Raw genomic sequence first — 26,830 nt, forward strand, 5'->3', positions numbered from 1 at the left:
AGCAAGAGTGAAAGGGGTAAGCTTGTCGTTATGCACTTTTACACCACCAATACATACCAGGCAAGCATGCAATTACGAAAGGGAAGAAGATCTGAAAAGGATTCATTTAGCAGCCAGGATTTTCTCTAATTAAACACAGCATTTCCACCTCTGTAATGCACAGGCCACACAGCAGTAGCTGGGGAAAGGCATTTTGTTTGGCTCTAAAAATGCTTGTTGTCAGGGAAGGTTTTCGCTTTTTCAGATGGATGCTTACGAGCCCTTCATGCAATTGCCAGGTCTGTGTATTCAACCACAGTCGCATTCGCTCCCGTGCAACATCCTGCACTTTGCACACCTGCAAATCTAGATAAACCTAAGGAGCAAAACGCTTCCCTAACTTCGCTGTCCAAGCAAGAAACAGATGTAGTTGGTGAAGAAGGGAGGACAAGAAGCAGGCCTCCGACCAGGTACAAGAACTCCAAGAAATCACGTATTAACCCGATTCTGTAACCTCACGCCCTTAATGGGCTTAAGCACAGCTCGTTCAAAACAGCAGATCTGCCCTTGCATTTATGACAAAGTAGACAGTGGGAAGAGAATCAAATGAAGTCTTTAATGAATCAAACAGCTATTTTACCTGCTCATTTGTCAGAGCCTGTAACTTCTGTACTTCTGATTTCAAGGACAGGTTCATATTCTGCAATACCTGAAGGAAGGAAGGAAGAAACACTTGCATTTTTCATACAGATGGTCTTTCAAGCATGTCCACTCTTCAGTGCAAAATATCCCTGGTCACTTTTTGCAGGAGTCTAGAGGTAATAACAAGGAAAAGCCTCAACCTTTGTTATGAATGACTTTCCAGCATCATGCATTGGTCTTGCCTGGAAGAGCAAAGATCAGCAGACTTGTAGCCAAAGGAGCTGGTTCTAGATCCAGACAGCAGCAGCCTTGCAGGCTTCATTTCATATGCACATCCAGCGAGCCCGTCCCTCTACCAGCTGGCATTTACACATTCTTTTATTATACCTTGAGCTCTTCCTCCTTGCTGGTTAAATTGGCATGTTCGTTGCCTAATGAGTCCTCCATCTGCTTTAGCTGTTTGTCCTTTTCTGCAATCCTGTACAAATGAGAAGTGATGACTTATCAGTACTAAAAGGTCTTGGATGGAAGCTCCACATGAAGCATCAGGCTAAACACAAAGTACATGCTGGCCTTTCGGTCCAGCTCCTACTCTCATTCCTGCTGACAATATACTTTCAGTCCAAAAGCTTTTCCATGCTTTTTAAATGCCTTTTGCTTGCCAAAAATTTATGGGATGTTCTCTAGCTCTGAAACACAGCTACCCCATCTCCCAAAGGGAGAAATCTCCTGGCACAGCAATACAGCCCGGATACAAATGTTCTCATGGTCACGCACATTCCTGCTCACTGCAGATCCCTGCACATAGCCAGCAGCAAACAAGAAGAGTCACTGCTTTCCATGCAGCAGGGACACACAATTCAGAAGCCAGACACAGCAGGGAAATCCGCAAGAAGCGTTTTCCCAGCTCCTAAGCGAATCTTGCAGCTAGAAAGTTAGAAGCACAGACAACAACATTTCCTTGGCCAGTCCCTCCCGTATGCACTGAGCACACGCTGAGGAAAGGTGTGTGTGTTAGAAGCCAGTGACACCTTCCAAATACCAGGGGAAATGAATGCTCACACTTTGTGGAGTTCTTCTGCCAGGACTGAAGCTGAGGTCTGCAGAAGGAAAAAAAAAAAAACAACTGAGTAAAGCAAGTCAAAGAATCATCTTTTTCAGTGAGCCAGGAATAGCATTTTTTAAGATTTGCCTTGTTATTTTAAACTGGCACAGGCAGATTTCAAGATTTCCTGGCTAAGGAACATTGAAAGAATCTCAGCACATACTAACATCCCTTCCCTTTCTGCTTAAGGCAAGGGAAGAGAAAGATGAACCATCTTATTTGCCATTTTGCCCTTCAGCAGAATCAAAACAGCACTTGTCTCCCAAGGACTAAACACTCTATGGGACACTGCTGTCAAACCACTCAAAGAACCAAAGAGCAAAAAACCCTGCACAGTTCATCAAGACTTGTGTTAGGAATAAAAACAGCAGCATAAGAACAGCAAGTGGCACCTTTTCCTCTCTGGAAAGAGCCTAATTCCTGTGTGGTCACACACGTGTGGGCTCAGTGGTCTGGACAACCCCTACGCTGGGTCTGCGCTCCAGAACAGGGCAGGAGAGACCTGGCACACAGGTTATCAAGAGGCATCTAAGAACCTCTGCAGACTGCTTTATGCCCAGTTTGGTAGCAGCTACAGAAGAGCTTCCATGCTTATTTGTGCTTCAAACATCTGCTTATCCCTACCCAGCCTCACCTTTCTCCAGAAAGCCCGAATCTCACGGAGCTTGTCCCCATGGCACCCTACAGCACTGGGATTCCTGCACTGCCTCATCCAGCTCATGCCACAGAACAGCATCAGACGCACAGTCAAAAGGGAACAAACAGTTCCAGTCCCAAAAGATCTCTCCTGAATGACCTAAACTATTTCATCAGCCCTTGTTTCCACAGCGGCATCCAGTCCATCACCATTTCCCCAAAGCAGGATTTTCACACACACTGCCCATGGGAGAAAAATAGCCCTGCGTTTTCACAGCCAAAAAGGCTACCAGGGGAAAGGCTTGTTCTTCCTTCCAACAGCTTCCTAGGGTAACCCAGACAAAAAAAAAAGTTGAATTTCCCTAGGGATTTATTTTCAAAATCCTTTAAAAGGACTGGAATAAGGGGACTAGGTCACGAAAAAGCTGTAAATCCAGAGTGCCTCTTCCTTCACTACCGTCCTCACTCAAAAGGTTAAAACCAAGCTCTTCAAATGAAGCCCAATAACACATTTTCAGCCTGATGTAGTTTGAATACATTCAACATCAAGCACATCAATAATTATAAAGAAGTCAGCACCCAAATGCATATGAACAGGGAGCTCATGGTTGTGTCCAGTCGTGCCCACAGGAGTTACAGTTTTTCTGAGCTGACTTCTGTGATTTAGCTCTACAGGGAACTCAGCTTCAGTGACTCAGAAGACAAGCTCTCTGAAGTTTTACACATATTTACAACAACATTTTCTTAAGGAAATCAGTAAAAATAAAATTTTAGAGGTTAAAATGGGAAATAAGAGGCTTTGTGCACTGCGTGGGGTTTTTTGTCCTTGTTTGTTTTCTGCCACCACTGGAACCAGCACTGGACTGAACAGAGCTTTATCTAGCAACTACCATAAGTCACTACTTCTTAACCTGATGCACGAGGGAAAGGCATGATCAGGTGGTTCACATGAGGAGTGCAAAAAGACCAAAGTACCACAGGAGACAGAATACATATACATGCAAAGCTACAGGAAAAAAACACATTTAAAATGGTATTCCACCCATGGTTATAAATGAAAGCCACGGCAGGAGGAGACAGGTGGATTTTTTTTCCACCCCAGAAAGACAGCAGAAGCTTAAGTTTTAAGCCAGGTTAAGAAATACTACAAAAAGAGGATGCTAACAAGTCTTCACTTTCATTATTACACATCTCGCATCCAACTACAAAGAAAAAAAAACTGCCTTTTTACAGAAAGTTCACAATTCAAGACTACAAAAGAAATGGAAGAGGCCAAGAACAACCTGTACCTGGGCTGCCATTTGCGAATGAAGCTTCTGAAGCTGAGCATTCAAAGCATCATTTTGCTCTATCAGTTCCTTGTAAGAAAACACAGGAAAAAAAAAAAGCAGGTTGAGATCTGTAGCTCGTTAATTTTGCTAGTATTAGCTCCTAGTTGTGATTATGTTAGTAAGAACAGTTTAACATTTAAATGCCACATTTCTTGGAGATGCTATTTTTCTCCCCACTAAGATCAAGTGGTTTGCAGGGAAGGGTAGCAGCCTGCTCTGTGTCAAAAGGATTCCCTGCCGCCACACACCCACTTGTTTCCCTAAAGCCAGCAAAGGCTACATCTCAGGTCCAAGATGGGTCCAAGACGGCCCCAGACCTTCTCACAGCACTCCATGCGAGTTTTCATTTCATGAGCTGCTAGATGACAGACTGGCACACAGCCCTCATTCTTTATTCAGTGGGAAAGCTTTGTGAAAACTTGAAATGCTGCTTCGACAGACACAAAGGGGGAAAAAAATAAGATTTGTGAACAATACCTGCACCCGCATTTGCATAGAGTCCTCCTTAGTAGCTCTCTTTTGTTCATTCTCCATCAGCTGCAACATCCTCTGCTCCAGCTGCTGTTTTGACACCATTGTATCAGTAAGTTTACTGTGCAAGCTCTGGATTTCATTGTCTTTGGCCACAAGCTTATTCTGCACATCTGCAGCAGAAACATCAGGAATTGAATTCAGAAGTAAGTATTTGAACTCTGGGGAAAATAACTTTTACTGCAAACAGGGAAGCTGATTAGAAGCCTCGTTCCAGCAAGCCAAAGTTCTGCTCATCAGCATTTAACTTGTATCACAGCATACTACTTCCCTAAGGTGCTGAAGCAGTACTGGCTTCACTCGAGCTTTATTCAGGCCATTTATTCAACAATGCCTTTAAAAAAACACACAAATGGGAACAGCCAGACCACCGTAGTTAGCATTATTTGGAAATTTTGTTTGATACATGCCTTGTTGTGCTGCTTCGTGTTCTGCTGTTCTTTTCCTGAGATAAGCCTGGATTTCTTCCCATCTTCTTTCTGCTTCCTGCTGCTGGACCTTTACATTGAAGACAGAGTTGATGAAAAGAAGTCTAACCTTTAATTTATTTTTGAAATATTCAGAGTTCATCTCTTCAGTGCTATTCCCAAAACATATGGCAAGGAAGAAGAGTTGTTCCTTGTTTCCTTTAGAGCACATCAGAGAGACAGAGTGCCCTGTAATCCTCCTCCTAGGACAGTTTATCCTATTAATTTGAAAGGCAAATTGTGAACAGAATTTCATCACGGGCTCTTAACAGGATGACTTCTGTAATATGAAAGTGTAGCATTTTTTCCCTGCAAGTTCAGAATTAACACTAGAAGCCAGACTAGCCATGTATCACACAAATCCACATCTTTTAATTAAAAGATGTCTCAGCCTTAGATACCAATTCTTCACCTGCAAGGGCAGGTGAGGCAAATAGAACTTCTGGTGGCCAAGATTTAATCTAAGATACAAAAAGAAGTAATGAGCTCTGAATCAGCGTTCTCACCTGAAAACACCATATTTCTCTTCTGAAAAAAAAAGCATGAATACAGAGACCTTTTCTTCCAAAGAAAATGAAAAAGATACATGAAAACATTGGCTGACTGGTTTTTGAAGTCTTTAAAAATACATTTCTTTAAAAATTTAGAAGTTCATTGAAGCCAAAGCCCTTAGTTTCAAAAGAATCTAATCCTGCTCAAATTGCACACCCATAGAAAAAGTTCAATGCCACCAATTACGCTTTGACAAATATATTTACTTGGGAAGGTAAGTTTCACTTCACAGTTTGTAACCAATGAAAATATGTAGTACTGAATAGAAGTGTTAAGTAAGCCCATAGGATGGCTCAGCAATTACCTATTTTCAGGTATTTGCACATACAAAGAAAAATGAGAGATTTAGTGACCAGGAAAACTGCTAAAGTGATTCCCACATGCCTCGCATCTGGCTCGTCTCAGGACTTGGCTCAGATAAACCCTCAAGCACAACTCAGCAAGGCAGAGAAAATCAAAGTCACCTTTAGCTGAGCGACTGCCTGCTCTGCATTCTTCTTCTGGAGCTCTTCTTGCTGCAACTTGCTGCTCTTCTCTCCCAGCTCATTCACCAGCCTGGCATAATCCTGGCGTAGTTTGTTCAGTTCAGCCGACTGCCTAAAAATAAACAGTTTTACAGCTTTTTTCACTCCCCCCTCCTCTCTCCAAGAAGCATAGGCAATAATCACAGCTACTCAAATACCAGCATTAGGTACATATTTGCAGCCAGAGGGCTGTACTGGGTTTTAATCACACTGCTTCATCCTAGGAGAAGGATGAGGGTCGGAAACACTGGCTACCAGCACACACAGCAGCTACAACCCACTGAGTTGGAAATGAAGGTCAGCAATAAGCCACAAGCAAATGTTTTAGAGGAACTGATGCAAGCTGATAGGCATAGTTTGGATAGCTTTATATAAGGAGGTTCAGCTGAAGGAAAGGTCTCTCACTGAAATTCACGTTCTGTTCCTCTTCCCATGAAGGATTATCGATCTATAACTTACTTGAGACTATTCCTTCTGGACTGCTAATTGCATGCATCTCTTTGGATTACATACCACCTTGTAGACTCGACTCATTATCAACTTGTGAAGGTATATGATGCACTCTCCCACTTAAGGAGAGATGATGCTTTTGTATAGCCCAAGATAAGAGTTTTGAAAGGCCCCCCTTTGTATATAAGCAAATAAAATGCATTTTATTTTTATATTTGCCCAAACTAAGAATTTTTCAAGGTAATTTAGTGATCATGACACTTTATTTCTACAAAAAGGGTACCTCTAAAGCCAGGTACCCTCTCCTAGCACTTGCCACATTGCAAGACACGGGCAGGGAGCAGAACATGCCTCCACCAAGTTATGTTCCACAGTTCAGGTGTTAACAAAGGTCCAGACAGAAGCAGCATCTTGGTATGAACAACACGGCCAGAAAATGAAGTTACAGTGCTATTTCCAAGTCCTGACAGTGTTTTGACACTCTAGTCCCCAAATGTTACAAATCAATTATCTGAGAGCCTGTGAAGCGTGATTTTTGCTTTCTATAGGTAGGAGTCCACCAGCAGCAGTTCACCTCTGGCTACACCCCATACTGGGCACCTTTATCACAACACATTGGTTCTTCCTGAGCTGACAGAGGACAAACTCACAGAGATGAAACCTTGAGATGCATTTCTGTTTCTCCAAACACCAGTGGATAAATCCAGCTGTCACCCAGTCGTATCATTAACTGCAGAGCGTTGACATTTTTTTCTTATTACGTGACTGCTTTATAAGTTCAGAGCTGCTGTCCTTCCAGGATCCCAGCTCCAGCTCCTCCCCTAAAGCCACATGGAAAAGGATAGACACCCTACCAAACAGGCAGACCACTTGTGCTGTCCTTCCTGTTGGACCTCAGCACCCGCTCTGCCTTCAAACTGATAGGAGACACTGATTAGTTTTGAAAGCCCTGGCTCGATGCAAATACAAGCAGGTACCTCCCCAGTCCAAAACAGCTGTGTTTCCTAGTTTAACCACAAATTCAGAGACAGCCAAGAAAATGGAAACAGAAGGAGCAGAAGCCAGAATTCTACAGGGAAAACTTAAAAACACACAGAGCTCCAAGTAGCTGCTAACATACTTGCTTTCCATTTGATTGGTAGAAGTACTGACAGCATCTCTCAGGATACCATTTTCCTGCTTCAGGTGGCTTATTTCTGCCTCCATCTGCTCACGGAGTTGCTGGAACTGAAGGGAAGAAAGATCAGTTCACTGAAGGAGAAAAAACATTAACTTATCACAGCAGATATAACTACACAGTAGTTTAAGTAAATAACATCAAGCGGTTTTTTGGGAGAGGGACAGTTTTACCTCCTTCCACACACACCCACTCCTCAATTAAACTATGCAAATCAGCCCCTCTTGTTGAATAAAAGCAGCTTCTTTTTATTCCAGTGTATCACGACAACATTTGTTTTAAATGGTACACAAATATTACTTAGGATACTGATTACTCGACTGTGTAACTTCAGATATTATCATTAACTAGACATCAGCTTCCCTTTTCCTGAGGGAAATAAAATAAAGCCACTGTGAATTAACATTAGAAGTCAACATCTTTAAATAAATCAGAAAAGTTTTAAATAACTAAAAATATGCAGGTTATAGCATATAAACTGCAAAAGGCTAGTCCTCAACAAATACCCTGAAGTCGAGGCTATGAAATAGATCTTTAGGCAATATGCTTCAAATGCATTTCCAGCACAGTCTGAGGCAGAGAGAAGCCCCGATGACCTAAAGCTGCTTCAGAATAGTTCAAACGTTCTCAAAAAACACGGTACAAAGGAAAAAAGAATGGACTTTGCATATCCAGATGACAGCACAGCTGGTCCTAAAACCCAACAGCCTGCTCTGAAAATCCTCAAGCACACATAGCATGTAATACTTTGCTCTTCTACCAGTTCCAGTTTGCAGATACAGCTGACATCATTTCCAAGACCTAGTTTCTTCATGACTGACTCATCAATGAGGATCTCGTACACAAAGAAGTCCAAACAAATGTTTGCATAACAACCACAGCAAGAGACAGCAGGCCCTTGTAGGGCAGCCACATCCAGTTCAGCACCAACACATGTGAAAAGCTGTCCCTTGGGCATCTACAGGCTTGGGAGGTTTTTTTAGTGTTTGCTTTGTGGGTTTAAAAAAAAAAAGCCACACATATAGAGATGATCCCAGCAGAAGCGGGGGCACACGCCCTGCATAACTGGAAGCTTTGACAATTAAGGTTCAGCTCCTCTGCAACGCTATAAAGCAGCAGCAGGGGGAGCAGAACCAGAACTCCAGTTCCTCTGCACCTCCTTCCTCCAGCTTTGACTGCTGCAGATGTGTCTGCAGAAGTCACACCTTGGTGCCCAGACCTCCTTCACCCTCCCCAGGCAGCGATGAGACCCTCTCACTATGCAGTTTCTTGTGTAGATGCACGTCAAGCAGCATCTGCCCTGGAGAATGTAGTTCTGCTCCAAATCTGCAGAGATGGCACTCTCCTGAGTGCCGAGATGCAACAGAAGAAACAGTATTGAGGCTGGAAAGTTCACACGCTAGGCTTGATGCTGTGACATCTAAGTAGAAAAAAATACTAGAATGTCGTATCTACGCTCCTGTCAGTAGGTATAGGACGGGACATTTTTCTTAGAAAAAGAAGTCAAATTTTTTTAATCCAGTGAAAAACTCTGGTGAGGTTACTCCGTTATAATGCAACTTCAGGAGAGGGTAACAAGGGTCTAAAACCAAAAAGAATGCAAGTGCACGCCCTGCAAATATTTTCGGCAAAGCACTTTCCCAATCAATGATATTTCTTGTACATTAACTTGTCTAATCTCTCTATGGTACAATTTAAAAGTGTGATTTATCAGCTGCTAAATGATCATGGGGATTAGCGTCTCTCTGAAGTTGAGTATTTCAATGAGATTTCACACTTAACTGCTTAACATTTTAGCAGAATGCCACGAAGTAAAAAGAACTGGACCAGAGACAGGCTGACTAGCACTTGTCTTTCACAGACTACGATAGTCATCTACAAAAAGACCTTGTCTTTCCTTTAAGCCATGAAACTGCCATGAATTTTCCTATCCTCATGTAGATGGGTCACACCACCAGCTGGAAGCGAACAACAGACACTGCATCCTTTACTACAGCAAAGGTTTCTCAACACTGATCTGCTTGGGCATGAACTTTGAGTCAAACACTCTTGGAAAAGCTTTTACCTTCATCTTCATCTGCTGGGATTCTTGGTAGCTAACATGTATTTTACTCTGAAACGTGCCGTGCTCCTTTTCCAGCGTGTTGATGCGTTCTCTCATTTTTGCTGTAAGCAAGCCGTTCCTCTCCTTTTCTGCAACCAGCTCCTTGGGTGGGAATTCGAAGGAAAAGGTTAAGTAGTCACCTACTGCTCCCTTCTAGAGTCCAACAGACATTTTACGTTTACTAGAAATGTATCAAGTATACATCAAACCACTGTCAGCATCATTTACTCCAAAATTACAGCATTACCCCGACCAAGCTTTCAGTACCTTCATGAGGAGTTCAGATCAGCATAATTTCACATTAAAAGAGATTTGCCAATTTAAATAGCAGTCTTCTGTTGTCTTATATCTAGTGAGTTTGGCCAGTTTATACACACACAGTCCAAATAATTAAAGCCAGAGATACTGCACAGAGCAGACCTTAGATTTTCCTCCCAAGTACAGCAAAATGGAACAAGTCAGATAAGCTGCGGTGAAACTACAAAGCATTTCACAACACAATTGCTCTGTAGCAGGTTGAAAGGCAACGTTGGAAACAGTTTTGCCAGAGGAGATGGGCTATTAGCGCCCAGCAACAGCCAAACAGAAGTCCCTAATCCCACCAGCGTGACGCCACATTACAGCTTTCAAATGAAAACACGCATTTCTATTTGGATTAATCATTTATTAGCCAGGAATTCAACCTGGACACCTGAGAAGCTCATAGAGCTGCTGCTCTGCAATCTAGGAGCACTTGCTGTAGTAAGCAAAAACGCTAAGTGCAGCTTTCAGCAAGCTCCAACCACTGAATGAGGTATTTGCAGCACCTAAGCTTCAGGTGCCTCCAGCTGCACAGCTCCATGCAGCGCCAGAGGTTTCTCCAGAGGAGATTCAAAGTGCCTGCATTAGGAGTCAGCCTCTCTTCTCACAGCACATGGAGCCTTGATGCATCTGTCAAGTGCTTTAAATTGTTAGCCTGAATGCCTCCCATCTCTTCAGGGTAATTACAGCTTTTTCCATATTTTAATTTAAATAAAAGCTTTTTGGTTTTTTGAGCCAACTAGCTTCAGGAAGCTGTTTCTCCCAGACTGAAATAAGTGAGATGAGTTCCCAAGCTCGTGTTCACAGAGGCATTTAGGAACTTAAGTCACACCAAAAGTTTCGAGTCATTTCTGAAAATACACCTTAAACAGCTTGACAAAGAGCCTTCTCAAATCTTAGTATCATCATATTTGCACCCAGTAAGATGCAACAAGAGGAAAGGCACCCGGGCACTTTCTAGCTTCCTTCTCCACCAATTTCCACCATCCATCTACAGTCCTCAGAAATCCATGCACCCTGCCAAGGCAGTGCCAGGGACGCTGGCAAGATTAGCTTTCACCTAGCTTGTGTTTTGCCAAATACCGCAGAAGTCAGGCACCTCTTGCTCTCATTCATCCTCTCCAGTTATCGTTTGTATCAACACCCCTCAGGGACACCTCTGCACCTTGCCCTCAAAGTCCCTCCATAGCTTTTGACAGTGCCTTCAGATGAAAACGTTGAACAGAAAATAAGAGCTTTGTGTCACTTGAGCTGAGCTTTGTCCCTTGTTTACCCTCTCGATGTAGCAGCGCAGCAGCTTTGCTTTCACCTGCTTCCTCCCAGCTTCCAGGAATGCTCATTTATTTCTCCTTCTCCCTTTCCTCCCACAACCCAAATTGCAGAAGCTAACAACATTCCCTACTTGTCTGCAGGTCCTGCCTTGCCTTCACAAGCACCACTTTGCAGGTTTCTCCCCCCCCGCCTTCCTTCATCAGCTTCTCCCACACCCAGGCTCCTTCTCACACTCCCTCTGCTTCTCAGCCAGCCAGCTTTCCGTGCTCCGCTTCTGTCCCACAACCTTCCTGCTTCTAATGCCAGCCTACTTTCAGGCTACCCAAAACATAAGGATCTTTCCCCCAACAAGTCCGATTTACTACAGCGTCTGCACAACTCTCCTCTCATTCTGCAGTAACTGCTTCCCTTTGAAGTCTTCATAACGAAAATAATCAAGTTGCATAAACTGGTCTTGACAGTGGTGCATCTGTAAATAAGTCTAAAATTAGCAGAGCTGCAACTCTGCTAAGCAGAATCTAAACTTTCTGCAGCTCCCTTCACGAAGAAACTGATGATTATTGTGCCTAGAAGTACACAAGCATGCAAATACTAGAATACGTACCAAACTAAGAGCTGCACTGCAAAGAGGTGGTTTGTATTTGTGTCCACAAAACCGTGTTATACTCACGAACGAAGTGTTTGCTTTTAGTAATCTTTTGAGAAGAAAAATAATCTCAGCTTAAGAGTGAACTACCTGGATAAACTACTGGAAGACAACCCTGCACAAATATGTTAACAGCATCATAAAAACAGTCTTGGTAAGTTTTCCCAACACCAGAGATTTTACCTTTTAATTTAGACTAAACTCAGCAAGCCAGCATCTGCCTGCTGCTCGTTCTCCAAGCCCCTGCTACCACCCCATCGCTCTGTACGCAAGAACCTCTTCACATTTACCTGGGTGAGCTGCTTGCACTGTTCCTTCGCAACGGCTGCCTCCTCCTTCACCGCAGCGAGCATTTTCTCTTTGTCTTGCAGCTGATGTATCGCTGCAGCCGACTCTGCCTTGCTAGCCTGCAGCAGAAGCACACACAAATGGTCATACATGCCAGGAGTACCTGCGCAGCACCCCAGCAGGCAGCAGAACAAGCCCGAGAGGAAGAAACACCCTCTCCTGCCCCCAAACAGTTCATCTGCACGGCATACATGGCACGGGCACCCAACCCTGCTGCTAATGGATCCTGCAGCACCGATTTCATTAGACCAGGAAATGCATTTTCCAAGGCACTGAAACCAATTAAGAGGATAAATGGGCTCTTAAGGTGCTTCCGCATTGGAAGACAGCCGCTTTGGTGGCACTGGGGGAAACAAAGAAGAGCCATTAAGAGAAACAAAGGAAAACAACACCGAGATGCTGAATCATTCAATAATTGAGCTCGGAAAGGACTTTCAAGATCACCCAGTCCAACTCACACTCAAAGCAGGTATAATCCAACCTGGATTAGGACTACAAAATCTCCTGAAGCCTCACTACAAAGGGAAGAGGGAATGTTGATCTGCTCTCTCCTTCCTCTTAGCAGGAGAGCCTCCAGATGACGTGATCACATCTCTGCTGGGGAGAACTGCAGATGAGTTTAGAGATGCTGCAGGAAACCGAAGCAGGGGAACGATCCCTGCAGCCCTGCCTTTTGTTCTCTGCCCTGAAAGTGAACTGATTGCCATGGGGGGCAAACCCAAGTGTTTGCACTCAGACTCCACTCAAAGTCTGGTCATGGAAGAAGCAGAGAGGAGCCTCAGTCCCACAAACCCACCCTGAATTTACTTGGAAGCTCTCCTTTAATGGCACTGTTTCTGCTATGTACTTGTGGTGGAAGGGAAAGGTTAAATAAATACTGAGAAAATTATTTTATCCAAGCTTAGTTCATGAGCTAGTCAAGTGTTTTCCTCGGTATACAGGGAAAACTCTGAACTTCGCCTTCTTTCCATGAAGTCTGAGGGGTCAGGCAATAACCTAGATAGGAGGTACCTAAAACCCTGCAAAAGCCTTCTGCACTGCATACATACACAAAACACACTGACAGTGCCTTGCATGAGCTACAGAGAGGAAAATATTCATATTTCCACCTACAGAAATTAACGTTTATTGGTTTTATACAAAACAAGGAACCCATTTGGGTCATAAAGGTTTAGCTTTAACACCAAACCTTTCTTTAAAGGAAAGAAGAACAGCAAGAAAGCTGTCTGCTGTTCCAAATAAAACAGGTGATTCCACTACAAGTGGATTTTCAGACAAGCAATGAAACAGGGGCCTAGAGAAACTGTGAAGTTGTAAAGCATCCATCCCTGAAGGTTTCCAGGACCTAGCTGGACAAACCCCTGAAGAACTTGATAGAAATACAGTGTTGATCTTGTTTCGAACCGGAGGTTGGACAGATTACATGACCTCCCACAGTCCCTTCCAACCTAAGTTATTGTGTGATATGCTACTGTATTGCCTTAACTGAACTGAGACATCCAGTTCTGCATTTCTCTCCTGGTACCACATCTGCAGAAGAACAGAAGTGCAAGACCAAGTGTGACAAACCGCGTGTTGCAAGCACGAAGTGACAATACAGGAACGTGTCATGGAAGCGAGGAGCAGATATATGCAAGGTATCGGTGGTCACCGTTCTCTTCTGTCTTGATACAGAGACGATAAAAACCAAAAAATAAAGAACCACCAAGCACTGCAACGGGTTGCCCAGAGAAGTTGTTCAATCCCAGTCCTTGAGGGTTTAAGGCCAGACTGGATAAAGCCCTGAGCAGCCCAGGCTGACCTTGGGGATGGCCCTGCTTTGAGCAGAAGGCTGGACTGCAGACCTAGTGAGGTCCCTTCTAATCAGAAGCATCCTAAGGTCCTATGAAAAACATCCAGAGTGGTCAGAGTACTAGAATACAAAAGCTTACAAGATGAAGTCCTACAAAACGCACAATTAGCTGGTAGAATGCACAGCCACGCATTGTTTTTTTTCCTTAATTTCTACTATTGTTTATCCTGTTTATGCACTTGTGAAAGACTTGTAAAGTCACCAGATAGCCTTCTCCAATGCCAACACACACAAGAGTGAGCAGCAACAGCAGCCCAATGCTATCTACCCTGTACTTCATGGCTGTGCCTACCCTCCAGGAGCAGTTAGAAGCCACCACCCTGGCTAGGCAGACCATGGGATGGCAGCACGCAGCTATCCGACAACCGCTTCCCACCTGCAAAGCAAGGTCAGACCAAATGGAAAAAAGCCCTCCAAAAACGTAATGCAGAAATCACAACAAAACATCAGTACAGCTAGTTTCACAGCATCTCCCCAGTTTCTGGGCATTTCACGGCTTTCTCTCCCCCACGCCCATGGACATTCACCTTTTGTAAGACGTCATGAATCGCACCGGACTTCTCCTTCAACACCTCTACTACACAACGGGCCTCGTCTTCAGTGAAGATCATGTTCTTCATGGCCATTACGAAGTCTTTAAATTTTACTTCAGCATTTTCTGCAACACAGAAGGGAGGCTATATTTACTTTGGACTCCGTACAGAATTATTTATTTTGCCTTGAAACAGCATGTGATGGGGTATCATTACGCATTATATTTAATTTCAGTCTGAAATGCCAAGAAGCAAAAGGTCACGAGCATTCAGCAAAAACAACATCTCCGATTTAAATCTGATAACAATCTGCCAGCTGACAGTTTTGGGAAAAGAATCCCACCGCTTTGTTTGTACAGTTGGTAACATTTATAGTGCCACTACCAAGAAGACAAAGCATAACGCAGATTTTGGGGGGAAAAAAATAGCATGAATGTGAGAACTTGTAGAGTTCTTCCCAGTGTATTATGACAGTAATTCAAACTGAGCTCCCAATTTAGAGGGCAGCCTGGCTCCAAAAGCAATATGCAGACGACAGTGTAATGAATTTAAGAAGCGGCACATTTCTGATTACAATGCATGGAAACCAGAAAAATATTCCATCAGTCTAAGTTTGGAAATGAACTTCTGCAGCAGCAGACAAATCAGTAAGATCCATCTTAATTGCTGATTCCATAAGTATTTGAAAAGACACAAGCAGGCAAGCGTATTTCAAATCAATTATGCTCTTCCAGAAACAAAATCATTTTTCATTAACAAGCAGGATGCACACACAAGTCATTAGGTGGCCCCCTAACTTAAAGAAATGGAAGTACAAGACTGAGGCACCCAATATCTGTCAAATATTCACCACCGCATTAAAATCTCTCAAGGGATTGGCGAGGAAAAAAGCAACAGAAAAAGCTTACAAATAGTTCCTGGTTCAGAGAACAACCCACAGAGCATGGAGAAGGGTCCAGCTTTCTCACCACAGGTACTACTAAATGTGCCACCGAAACCAAGCCACAAGGCAAACCCAAACCTCTCCAGAGGTTAAAATATGAATGAAAAAATGGGAAGCAAAACGTTGGTGATACCAAGCCCCTAAGAGAAATGATTGAGCATAAACTATTGAATAACAGTCTAGGGAGGTGGGGGGAAGCCCTGAGGAATTCTAGCACATCCTCTCCTAGTCGTAAATCCAACTTAGCCTTGGCCACAGACTTCAGATCACGTCACTGCTGCACTGACACCAGTGACACTGTCGCCAGGAATATGCCAAAACCCTGAGAGCAGAGCCTGGTTTGCTGGGAGCCTGCTTGGCTTGGACCAGGCTGAGCCCTGCGCTCCCCGAACACAGCAGGAGCCTTGCCCTTGCACCCAAGAAGCTTACAGTTCGAATACGGGAAGATTTCTATATCGGGAGGGCAAATCCCAGCTGACACAGACGAATTAGAAGCTCACATAGAAGGTTACAGCTTGCGAAGGAAATGAGAAGGGACGGGTGCACACGAGAGGCTCTGATGCCCCACAGCGATTAATACACAGCCGTTGAGCTGGAAGCACAAGAGAAGCCTCAGGCAAGTGGGAATCCGACATAGGTACCACAGAGAGCTGCCAGGAAGTTTTTGAGTGAGCATTTTAGAATTTAAGTCTAAAGACAGAGAGTGCAGTGAATCACCAAGCAGACAGTGTGAAGAGCCAGCCCTCTGAACAGACCTGAACAGGGGAATCGCGGCTCAGACACTTGTCTGTCTCCGCCTGCCTACAAGTTGAAGGATCCCACCCCATAGCTCAGGAGGCCTGGCATCCTTTGAGCAGGTCAGTGACCTATTTTGAGCTCTCAGGTTGGGACACGGTGCTCAGGAGTCACATCAGGCTTTCTTAGGAGAGCAGGAAGGAAGCTTCCCGCTCCCAGCTAACTCCGACTGCATTAAAAGGAAAATTCAGCATCTTGATGGACACCACCAGACTCAAACTCCAGGGGCAATTTCCATCAGGTAACCCCGTGCTGCACACATACGTGCTAGCTGGCTAGCCCAAGGCAGCTTTAGAACAGCACTGGAGCATGCAGGCTGCACTCCCAGGCACAAGCATCCCCATCCCAAGCCCGTGCTTGGGATTCCAGCACTGTTACCGATACCTAACCTAGCCACTGTACAGCTAGGGAACAGGAAACAAAATGCTGGCAAACACTAAGCCCGTAAGAGAAATCGTTGAACATGAATTAAGAGAAGAATAGTCCAGGGAGATGGGGGGAAAGCACTGAGAAATTCTAGCACACCCTCTCACGCATCTGTGTGGTCTGTGATCACCAGTTTGCTCACTGTTCGGACACAAAAGCCTACAGTCAGCACTAAAAGGATTCAGATGAAGCAAAGCCCTTTCAGCAGTGCCAAAAACAGGGCATAAGTGAACACAGACAAGAACAGTGTCCTGCAGCCACAAATGTTCTCCTCAAATCCTTTCTTCCTAGCAAATAAGAAAAGATTCCCCTCCCCACGCGCACATCATACTCTCGCTGCTCACAGTTTGATGCCCAAAGCAGACTGCGTTATCATTTTCTTACCTTTATCAGTTTCATTCTTCATTTTCTTGCCACTGCTCTTCTGGATCCCCTCATTCATGTTTTGTTTCACTGCTTCAACCACTTCTCTCTTTTCTAAAGTGCCAGCATCGGAATTATCCATCAAAGGAATATACGTGGTTGCTTGAATAAGAGGTTCATCCACCAGAACTGTAACCAGAAGTCCACAGGGTGGGTTAAAGCTTTTTAATAATTAACTTCAATATACAGAAAAGGTGCATAACACATTAGTGAGACAGATTACTGCATCTCTAATCTCAGTAGTTAGTTATATTAATAACCTTCAAAGCTTAACTCATTAGAGCTCTCCAGGTAAATTCATTAAATAAAGGTCTCTAATGCATAAGAATTTAATAGCTCCAATTAAACTTATATTTTCAAAGCTGCCTTTTAGCATTTTAAGAAGTAGCAGAGAAGAACCTTTACATTTTGATTTCAATTTCACTTTTTCATTGAAGTTGCATACAGCATCGGTGAGACCGGTTTACTTCGGGCTGCGTATGAAATGCATGCAGCATCTCTCAAACATGAGTACAGAGAGCCTTTTGTTCCTGTTCTGTTAGCAGCTAGTACCTTACCGCCAGCATTTTCACCCAGGTTACATCACCAGCCACCTAAACCACTTCGGCAGAACATGTGGTAGGGGCAGCAATCAAGTTATTTCACATGCAGACTCAGCTGCACTTAATAAAGACACCTCATCTGTCAGAGCAGGCTTCAGGCTCCATTAATATTCAGAGAGACAGCCAGAGGTGCTGGCCGACCTCAGTCTCCATTCACGCAGCACTGAATCAACGTGGTGAGAAACAGCCTCTGCCCAAGGAACTGCTGGGTCTGCACTGCTGAGGTAAAAGCAGGGGTGGGGAGAGGAAGAACGACAGAGCAGGGACGACAGAGGCAGTCAGGGACAGAGGTGGATTTGGGGGTTTGCCCAGCACACGCTGCCTGAAGCTTGCGAGATGTTCTGCACAGAGCCACGACGCAGCAGGGAAGCTCCTGACCCACCCAGCCCAGCTGAAGGGCTGATGGAGAACAGATGCCATGCAGTGGGCTGGAGAGCGGAGGGAAATGGGTGGGATACAAGATTTCAGGCACCAGTGCAACACAAATGCGTCTTCCTGGCTGCCAGAGAGCCAGTTGGAAAATGCTTCCGCATTCTGCCTGCCCTTAAGGAGGAAAACCAGCCAGATGGACCTGCCATGTAACCTGCCAGAGCCTCTCATCTTACGCAGCAAGCAAACACCTGCACATACATGGCAAGCGCTGAAGTGAAGAGAGGCTTCCTCTAGCAGAAACACCCAAAATCCAATCCAGTTAGCATCCTCGTTTTTTATTTTACTTCCTCTCCTTATCATCTTCCCCTCTTTTCATTCCCTTCCTCTCAAAAAGCCTGCCTAATATCTGTGAGACACTCAGCGACACTCAGGAAGCCCAGCGACCGACACCATCTACTCCAGGAGCAGTCCACCAGCTTCTCCGTCACTGTCCCAGCGAGGAAGAGTTTTGAGAAGCTAACGAGGTGGCCTCACAGGACTCCGTGGTCACGCTCTTCCCAAATGCCACAAACACAATAGCACTCATTGTAAAAAACTGAAACACAGAGGCAGACTGAGCCAAGAGACGAGAACCAGCGTCTTGGCAGGGAGCGAGGGATGACGAACAGTAAAAGCCTTGACAGCAAAGATGAGCAGTTTATGTTGGAGCAACAGCTAGCTAACAAAAGGACAATAAGAGAGGAAAAAGCAATTGGATAAAAAAAAAAACCTGCAGTCTTGTTTGGGGCAGATGACTGCAGCCGTTAGAGACGTGCCTTGCTCAGAGCCTGGTCAGCTTACACTCTATGTCAATACATAACTCCTCAATTCGAGTGCGGATGCTTGGATCCAAAAGGCTCAGAAAGGTGAAAGGTTCACAGAGGCACCCCATGTTCAGCGGTACTCATTGGTCATAAAATAAAAAACAGTCTATCAGGATTTTTCCTACCTGTAATTCCCGCTTTCTCAAATTAATAAAGTTATCCTACAGGTTTCTTTCCCAAAAGGAAGGTGAAAGAAAGAAAAAGGTTGAATTGTCAGGCATGTCTGAGCTAATAATAAATCCTCGGTATTCTCACCATTATCAACTTTCTGCTTCTTTGCGGAGACTTTCTTCTTTCCTGATACATTTTCTTGCTTTATCTCCTGGTGGAGCAGGACGGGGTCTTGCTTTTTGGCAGGAGATGCAACAGAATCAGTCTTAGTATCTTGATCATCTGTAATAGACAATTGAGACAATGAAGAGCATACAGAAGAGCACGTTCTCATTTTTAAATCAGTGACTCTAATCACTGAGATCTACTCCCAGAAAAAAAAAAAAAATCATGTATTTGAGATGAGAACATGAAGTTATACACACAGACGGGCACACAGACAAACACACTTTTCCCAGACCAGATGAGACCCCAAAGCCAGAGAAAAATTTAGCAGAGTGAAGGGCCACAGCACCTACTGTTTTGACAGACAGGACTTATATCTGCAAGCAGAACACAGGCGATTAAAGTAACTTTTTAACAAATCCAATGCAGGTTTTACTGCAACAGAGCACATAGCATGTGTTACCCGTGTCAGGTTCTCGTTTGCAGGATGTATTCCCCCGCCCCCATCCCCACCATGAACCCCCTCATGCCTTTTACACACACACACCCAATAGCTACTGGGACCGTGAGAAGCAGAAAATAAGTGTTTCGCATTAGGGAACTGTTCTTTGTAAAAGTTGCTTCTAGAGATGGGTGGGTTTTTTTGTGTTTTTTGTTGGTTTTAATCTTTTGGGACAGCTTGTGCTATGCGATATGCTTGTCAGAGCTGACACACCACGCAGGGTTACGGTGTTAGCTCATGCAAGCAAGGATAAAAGTTAGTTGCGGCTGCCCTCAGAACAGCGTTTGCAGACCACATTTTCATCATGCCACAGAGATTTTCAGAGAGCACCCACAAATAAGATTTGATACTGTTTTTGCTGGTAGTGGGCAGGTCTTCCTTCTCCCTTTTTTCAGGAAAAAAATCACATCAAGCAGCAGTGTCATTCTTTTTCCTCACTCCCTATAGCAAACCTGTTACACTACTCGTTATATTAGCTGCAAATACTTCCACTTACTTCTGAAATTGAATTTTTAAGCTTCCACGAATGGACATCTACATATTTACAAACAGCTCTACCTACAATTTTCAGTCTGGTCTAGGTTGGATGCCTCAGCTGCAATGGCTAGCTCAGTATGCTTTTAGTTTCTGTTCCACTCCATTATAAAGGTGTAACGGGCAGGAAGCAACTGTACGTGCTTCTTTCTTTCAGCCCCTAAACACCTTCTGATACAACAGGCCTGCACTTAAGCACTGATTTATTTTGCACGCTCTGCTATGGGGGTTCCCTAGATGTCCTTCCCTATTAGAGCAAGTGCTCTTAGGGCTCTACTTTTTCATGGCTTGACATCAGAATGCACACAGCAAACACTTAATGACTTCTTTCAGGTAATCGAAATTTTGACAGCTTGAGAGCAAAGGAGCCAAGCCACAGAACAAAGCAGAGGCACAGGCTACTCCATTTCCCTCAATGATCTCTAATAGAAGAAAGCAAGGATGGGAGGAGGAAAACCAGAGCATTGCCACCAGATGGAAAACAAGAGGGGGGAAAAAAAAGCAATAGCTCATAAAAAGGAAAAGGTTAGAAGTGAGCTTTGCCCCACAGAGATCAGGCAGAACAGTTCTGAGAGAGACACTCTGTGGCCTCGCAAGAAGCAGAGCACAGTTTTGGCGTTCTGTGCAAGAAGCATATGCAACGTAAGGTACCCATGCCATTTTTCTGCTTCTTCTGCCCAGGCTTCTTCTTAGATGCTGCTGATTCAGATGGTGGAGTGGGCTGTTTTGTAACAGGGACTGGTTCTACTTTCTTGCCTGAAGACTTGGATCCTTCCGACTCCTTAGTTACATGATCATCTTGAGTTGCCTTCTGCTTCTTCTCCTTCTTCTTCCGTTCTCTGATGCCGCTAGATGCTTCGGTCATGCTCAAGGGAACAGGAACGACGTGCTCTTCATCCGTACCCAGGGCATCAGAGAGCTTGAAGTCCCGAGGGGTACTTTCAGAGTCGGATTCATGGATGTTCCCATTCTGAGCTTCTTTCTTCTTGTTCTTCTTCTTCTCCGTTTTCTTCTTATCGCTCTTGGCAGGTGGAAACTTTAGGTCCCTTTTCTGTTTTGCAAGAACTTCATCGTATAATGTTTCTTTCATGAAAAGCCAGAAGAAGAGGAAGATAACCGTAATAACCACAGAAGGAATGAGGATGATGAAGTAGGTAGACTCGTAAAACTCCATTGTGCTTCTTCTTAGCTATACTTATAAAAAATCTATAGGGGAAAGAAAAAGAAACAAGAATTAGTTTTTTGACCAGGTTTTCATACCTTTTTCCCCTGCCAATAATATTGATAAAAAGCTTTGACATTGCTCTAGAGAAGCCTTAAAATTGCTTTTAATAAAGTTACCAAACTAATATCAAGCACGGAACAACTTTGAAGTCTTTCACCATTTGCTTCAAAGCTGCTAACCTGTATAGAAAGGAACTGTAGCTGCAAGGCTGATCCCGGATGAGAGCAGTTCTCTTTCCTTACTTTTACTCATCTTCCTCATTCTCCCTTCTGAAGTGAAATTCAGTAAGTGAAAGCTTTTGACATCAGAAATATGAGACAGCAGTGTCAGAGGCTGTGAAATAAGGACCCATACATATAGAGTAATTCTTTTTCTAACCTTTTTTCCCCCTCATAAATCCAACATTATGATTTCAGTTTTTTATCTTGTCAAGTGGGAGTTAAGTTTCAACTTTTGCTCCCAGTTTTATGAAACTCTCAGAAGCAGAGCAAGGAGAAGGGAGAAAGGCCTAAATGTTAGTCAACCATAAAGAACCAGGGCTTTTTTTCAGAACTGCTTTTTGAAGTCTAGAACAGCTTTAAACTCATGAAAATTCCATACGTTTATAAGAAAACACCAAGATCTGTTACTTATTTTGTGCGTGTAACAGCACAGGTCAGAGCATTAAATGAATAAAACAAAAAGCGGGAACCACAGAGTTTACAAAAAAGTCAGAATTAAGGCTTATTTAAAAAACACTAGTTTTAGGGCCAAGAGAAGACTGATTTCCCTACTTCACAACTCTGGTCACTATGAACAGACCCGGAATTTTGCAGCAAGAATTCAAATCCAGACTGTTCCAAGGAAAAAAAAAAGGCATCGATCCTTGAAAAACGCAATCAAAATTCCAATTAAGCACACACAATCGCTGATTCACCAACTCAGTGTGAAAACTGCCACGGAAAACACACACTTCAACCACATTTTCCTCTACTCAAAGAAGAGGACACTTCAACTTAAGTGTCCCTTGGGAAACCCATTCCCTTGGGAACGAAAGGCAAGGGATGTAACCCAAGTTGCGTCTCCCATAACAATCTTTGTCACCTTCCCTGTAGCCAGCACCCAACCGCAGCGTCCCCGACTCTTCCCAAATGTGCCAAATCAGCTTCCCTTCTGTGCTTCTCAACCAGCCTGGTGACAAGAGTTTCACACAGCAGGATGACCCCAAAAAGGGCAGGGGGAACTGCCCCACACTTCTAAGTTATATTCGTAGAAAGGTTTGGGTTGGAAGGGATCTTAAAGACCACCCAGTTCCAACCCCCCGCCATGGGCAGGGACATCTTCCACTAGCCCAGGTTGCCCAAAGCCCCATCCAGCCTGGCCTTGAACACCTCCAGAGATGGGGCAGCCACAGCTGCTCTGGGCAACCTGCTCCAGTGCCTCACCGCCCTCAGAGCAAAGAATTTCCTCCTTATATTGCTTGGGGTATTTCCATCATTGCTTAGAAGAAGAAAATAGACACGTACACTGAAGGCCCAGGGACTGCAGTCGGTAGAGACATTGGGCAGCACAGGGAAAGGACGGGTTCTTCTTGCTTCTGAGCAGAGGGTTACTCTTTAAATACCTTCTAGTATCACACTTCAGACTTAAATTCATCTCATGGCCGTGCTAGAACGTACTCTAAGTTGGCTTGCCGTCCTGCCCCGTTGGGGAGAGCTTGGTGTGGAGCCTGGCTCCAGCCCCAGACGGAAAAACTGTTCTCTGCAATAGTTTCTGCACAGAGGGGTTACTGTGATAGTATATTTATACAGGGCACTGAGCACTACAGAGAGCAAGGAGTGGGAACTCTAATTTGACTATTAAGTTATCAAAATAAACGGCTAACCTTTCAATACACTAATTATTCATCAGTTGTCTTAACGCTAAGTCTCCTCCCAGTTTGTGTGTTTTATTTTCCGCGTGCCCAGCGCGCTGGAAAGGCTTGCATCTGGAATCGCATCCAGCACGGGGTTTCACAAGGGCTGCGAGGGAAGAAAAGCTCATCTTTTGGGGAGAAAAAGCACAGACGCGTGAAACTAAGCTGGAGCTTTCAAAGTGATTGATAAAACCGGCTTCCTGCACGAAGTGATCTAATATTAGTTATCACTTGAAGGAAACAGATCTTGAAAATTTGCCGCAGCCAAAGTCAATATTGAGTGCTTACAGGAGAAGCTAAGCCCCAAAGAAAACATGTAACGAAGCAGATTTCTCACAAATGTGATTAAGTTGATCGTTACAGCATGTTACAGCCGCAACTACAACACCGAACCACAAGGAACCCCCAATGTGCCCACCTCTGCCCCGCTGACACACGAGCACACAGCCGGCCGTACGCTGACCCTTTTACACGTTGTAAAGGATGAAGGCACCAAGTGATGGGATGGCCATCAAGGCAGGACCAAGACAGACAGTGACTGTAATTTTGACACTCAGAAAAATACGAGAAGTGGTATCAGGCACGATCACAGCCCGACCGCTCGGCAAACTCAGGTTCCCGGTTGCTTAAGCCGGGAAATATCTCCCAGCACCCCATTAAGAAAATGAAGGCAAGAGTGTTTATGTTTTAACCAGAACCCAAAACGTCTTTGGAAGATGGAATTAAAGCAAGCCTGTTCCCGGAAAACTTGTGGTTTGTTTGTCAAAGGGGTGTGCACAAAGCTGGGGAAACCTCCAATCTTTCTGATTATCTGAACGCAAACAGAAAAAGTTACAGAAAGGTTTTTAGCGTGGCTGAGTCATCCCCAAAGGGAGCATCAGGTACGGGATGGATGGGATAAAGCTGCGACCTGGTACAAATACTGAAGTTTCCCAGCCCAGCACGAACAAGGGCATTTAAGCATCGCACCACTGGGGTCTGTGGGCAGGTGTCAGAAGGCGCCATCCTGCGCCACGAGGTCCTTGCGAAGTGACACCCTCGCCACGGAGCAAACAGGCAGGGGTTTGCCTCATACAAGGCTCTCCCCTGACAACCTGCAGTTACTCAAGGAATTTCTCCGTTCCCATTTATCCTTCTGTATTGCCTTGACAAGCCACCTAGGAAGAGACAGAAGCAGTCTATAGGGAAAAAGTCATACGCTGCCATACAAGAAAGAGGACAGAGAAGCTCCTCCTATTAAACCAGGAGAAAGAGAACACTCCATTAACTTGAAAACCTCCCCACGTGAGCTTAAACGCTCGCCAGGACTTGGTTCCACCGCTCCGCCCATTCCTGCTAGCCGCAGACCCACGAGATGCCCTCACACCTCTCATGCCACACAGGACCGGTCAGTCGGGAACGGGGGAACAAGCCGCATCTGTCCCAGTCCGCACACAGGCTCTGTTCACGTTCAGTCCACCATTTTAACAAAAGAATTGCACTTTTGTTCCCCCGAACAGAGCCCGTGCCACGGAAACTGCTTCTGAACTCCAGCGCAGCGTCAGTGCCTGCGCCTGACTTCCCCTGCTAGTTAACACTGGCCTGGGTTTCCCAACACACCCCCGGCTTTCTGCATTTACCTCTCGAGTTTCACTCGGCACAGATAGCACATTTCACGGGATATTCGTTCAGTTTGGGTCCAGGGGATTAACTCACTTAAGACGACAGAAATAAATTACGGCTCCATCTGGCTAATGAGTCACTCGTAGCTTAGCCCCAGCACGTTACAAGCACAGCTTCTCGAAACGCCCGGGTCTCAAGATGCATGTAATCTCTGGGGATTTGTGCTTCTGAAATAAAATAACATTAAATGGGGTGGAAAAAAAAACAGGTACCGAGGCAGCCCCCGCACAGCCTTCCCCGCGATCACGGGCTTTTCTGGGCTTAACACCCAGCTCGCAGCGCAGGCATCTGGCTGGCAAGGGGACTAAATAAAACCCCTCGTGTTCAAGTCACTAGGAGCACAGCACGAAGTCTCAGAGGAATATTTGCACTGCATAAATTTCTCAAGGAGATAACACTAACACTATTTTTCCCTTAATCCGCACGCTGTTGGCAACACAGCTCCTATCAGCCAGCTGCGTAAGAGGATCGTCTCGAGAAAAGCTTCGCTCCCAAACTCGTCTTCCTGCAGGGCTCTTGGTGGAGAAGACATCCAGCAACTTGGGCACTACATCAGGGAACCTGTGGCAAATCAGGGCTTGGTAACAAAATGCAACCAGATTTTAAAATTCAGCAAGTTCAGCCACTGCACGGACCGGAACCAGCTCCGGTAACCCCTGAGCATCGACCTAAAGCACTGCAGGGCTCAAGCCCTAGGACGAAGGGCTGCCAGAAACCCCAAAGACAGTCTATTTAATGTCAGCATTGCTAAGGGATTAGCAAAGTCTGCAGAATTAGAACTTAATTATTAAAAGACACTATTTAAAGCAGTGCTACCGATGGCACAGAAAAACACAAGTTGTGTTCCTCGCGCCCCGAGACGAGATGCTGATGCCAGCAGAGCCTCTGCAATGTGACTTTCCGAGAGGCAGGGAGTGAAAGCTGGGCTGTCACAGCGGGCAGGGATTTCAGCTCATCAAACCTGCTCCAAGCTCGTTAACACCTGGCCGAGTTCAGCAGGTAATCAGCGATGGGAACAGAGGGAGCCAACACGACCCAACCACCTCCACCTTCCTGTGCAAGGGTCACACATTCCCAAAAAAGAATGCCCTGCAAACACCGGCGAGGGACAGACTACCCCTGAACCCCATTTTAAGACAGCACAATAAGATATTGCACACGTATCGCACCTACGTCAGGAGGAGCACAGCTCCCAGGAAGATCACACCATGCGCTTACAGGTCACTGTTAAAGCCACACAATTTAGAGGTGTGCACAAGGCACCCACAACCGAGATCTCCGTCGCCCTGCCAGCTTTGTTCCAGATGGCAAAGCCTAACCCATTTCTTTGTACGTTTCTGTATGCTTTTCAGACTCTGTTGGAGCTACACTTCCACGCTCTGCTGGCAGAAGTCCTCCCAAAACTCAGACCCGGGGGGGAAGCCCAGTGACCAGCAATGCAAAGTGAGGTCTGCAATTAAATACTCGCCCTGACAGCACGATTTATACGGCAAGAGAGGAAAGCCTCAGCCACTTGAATTTACAGGCTAAACCTTTCACGCACTAAAGTAACTCTTATCTGGGAAGGAGCCCTGTTCAAGGAAAGCTTAACAGTGCTTGAAACCCCCTCTAAACTGTTAACAGCAAGAGGCGAGGGCTTGTCAATAAATCTTTCCACTCTTCACTTGATTACGCTGATACAATTAAGCCATTTGCAGAGCCCAATCTCAGCGCTGCAAATACCCTCTAGGTAAATATTTTCCATTCCAAACGTGCCGCTGTTTGTACCATCTGTTGGGCTCCGCTTGATGTTAGTTAACAGAGACACGCTATTTATTATATTCCAGAAAGGAGTAACTTTGCCTCAACAGAAGCCTTCACTTTT

At 44.8% G+C, this 26,830-nt stretch overlaps 1 protein-coding gene across 10 annotated transcripts in view; it reads right to left on the reverse strand.

The window, feature by feature from the left end:
- The window catches only part of KTN1 (kinectin 1), a 74,977-nt gene that overhangs the window by 32,641 nt on the left and 15,506 nt on the right, over positions 1 to 26,830 (reverse strand). For 8 of the 10 annotated variants that reach the window (XM_083837487.1, XM_083837482.1, XM_083837479.1 and 5 more), the window contains 14 exons: positions 20,837 to 21,391; positions 19,129 to 19,266; positions 16,998 to 17,165; positions 14,444 to 14,574; positions 12,007 to 12,123; positions 9,460 to 9,600; positions 7,338 to 7,444; positions 5,708 to 5,840; positions 4,635 to 4,722; positions 4,171 to 4,337; positions 3,652 to 3,720; positions 1,684 to 1,721; positions 1,009 to 1,099; positions 620 to 688 (listed from right to left, as the gene is read on the reverse strand). In XM_083837487.1, coding sequence (XP_083693613.1) covers positions 620 to 688; positions 1,009 to 1,099; positions 1,684 to 1,721; positions 3,652 to 3,720; positions 4,171 to 4,337; positions 4,635 to 4,722; positions 5,708 to 5,840; positions 7,338 to 7,444; positions 9,460 to 9,600; positions 12,007 to 12,123; positions 14,444 to 14,574; positions 16,998 to 17,165; positions 19,129 to 19,266; positions 20,837 to 21,359 — 1,980 coding nt within the window. In that variant the 5' untranslated portion in view covers positions 21,360 to 21,391. The remainder of the gene's footprint in view (positions 1 to 619; positions 689 to 1,008; positions 1,100 to 1,683; positions 1,722 to 3,651; positions 3,721 to 4,170; positions 4,338 to 4,634; positions 4,723 to 5,707; positions 5,841 to 7,337; positions 7,445 to 9,459; positions 9,601 to 12,006; positions 12,124 to 14,443; positions 14,575 to 16,997; positions 17,166 to 19,128; positions 19,267 to 20,836; positions 21,392 to 26,830) is intronic. The other 2 variants (XM_083837486.1, XM_083837481.1) reach the window with 2 other exon arrangements.

Source organism: Anser anser (assembly GCF_964211835.1).
Source record: "Anser anser genome assembly, chromosome: 5".
In the NCBI taxonomy this organism is placed as follows: Eukaryota; Metazoa; Chordata; class Aves; order Anseriformes; family Anatidae; genus Anser; species Anser anser.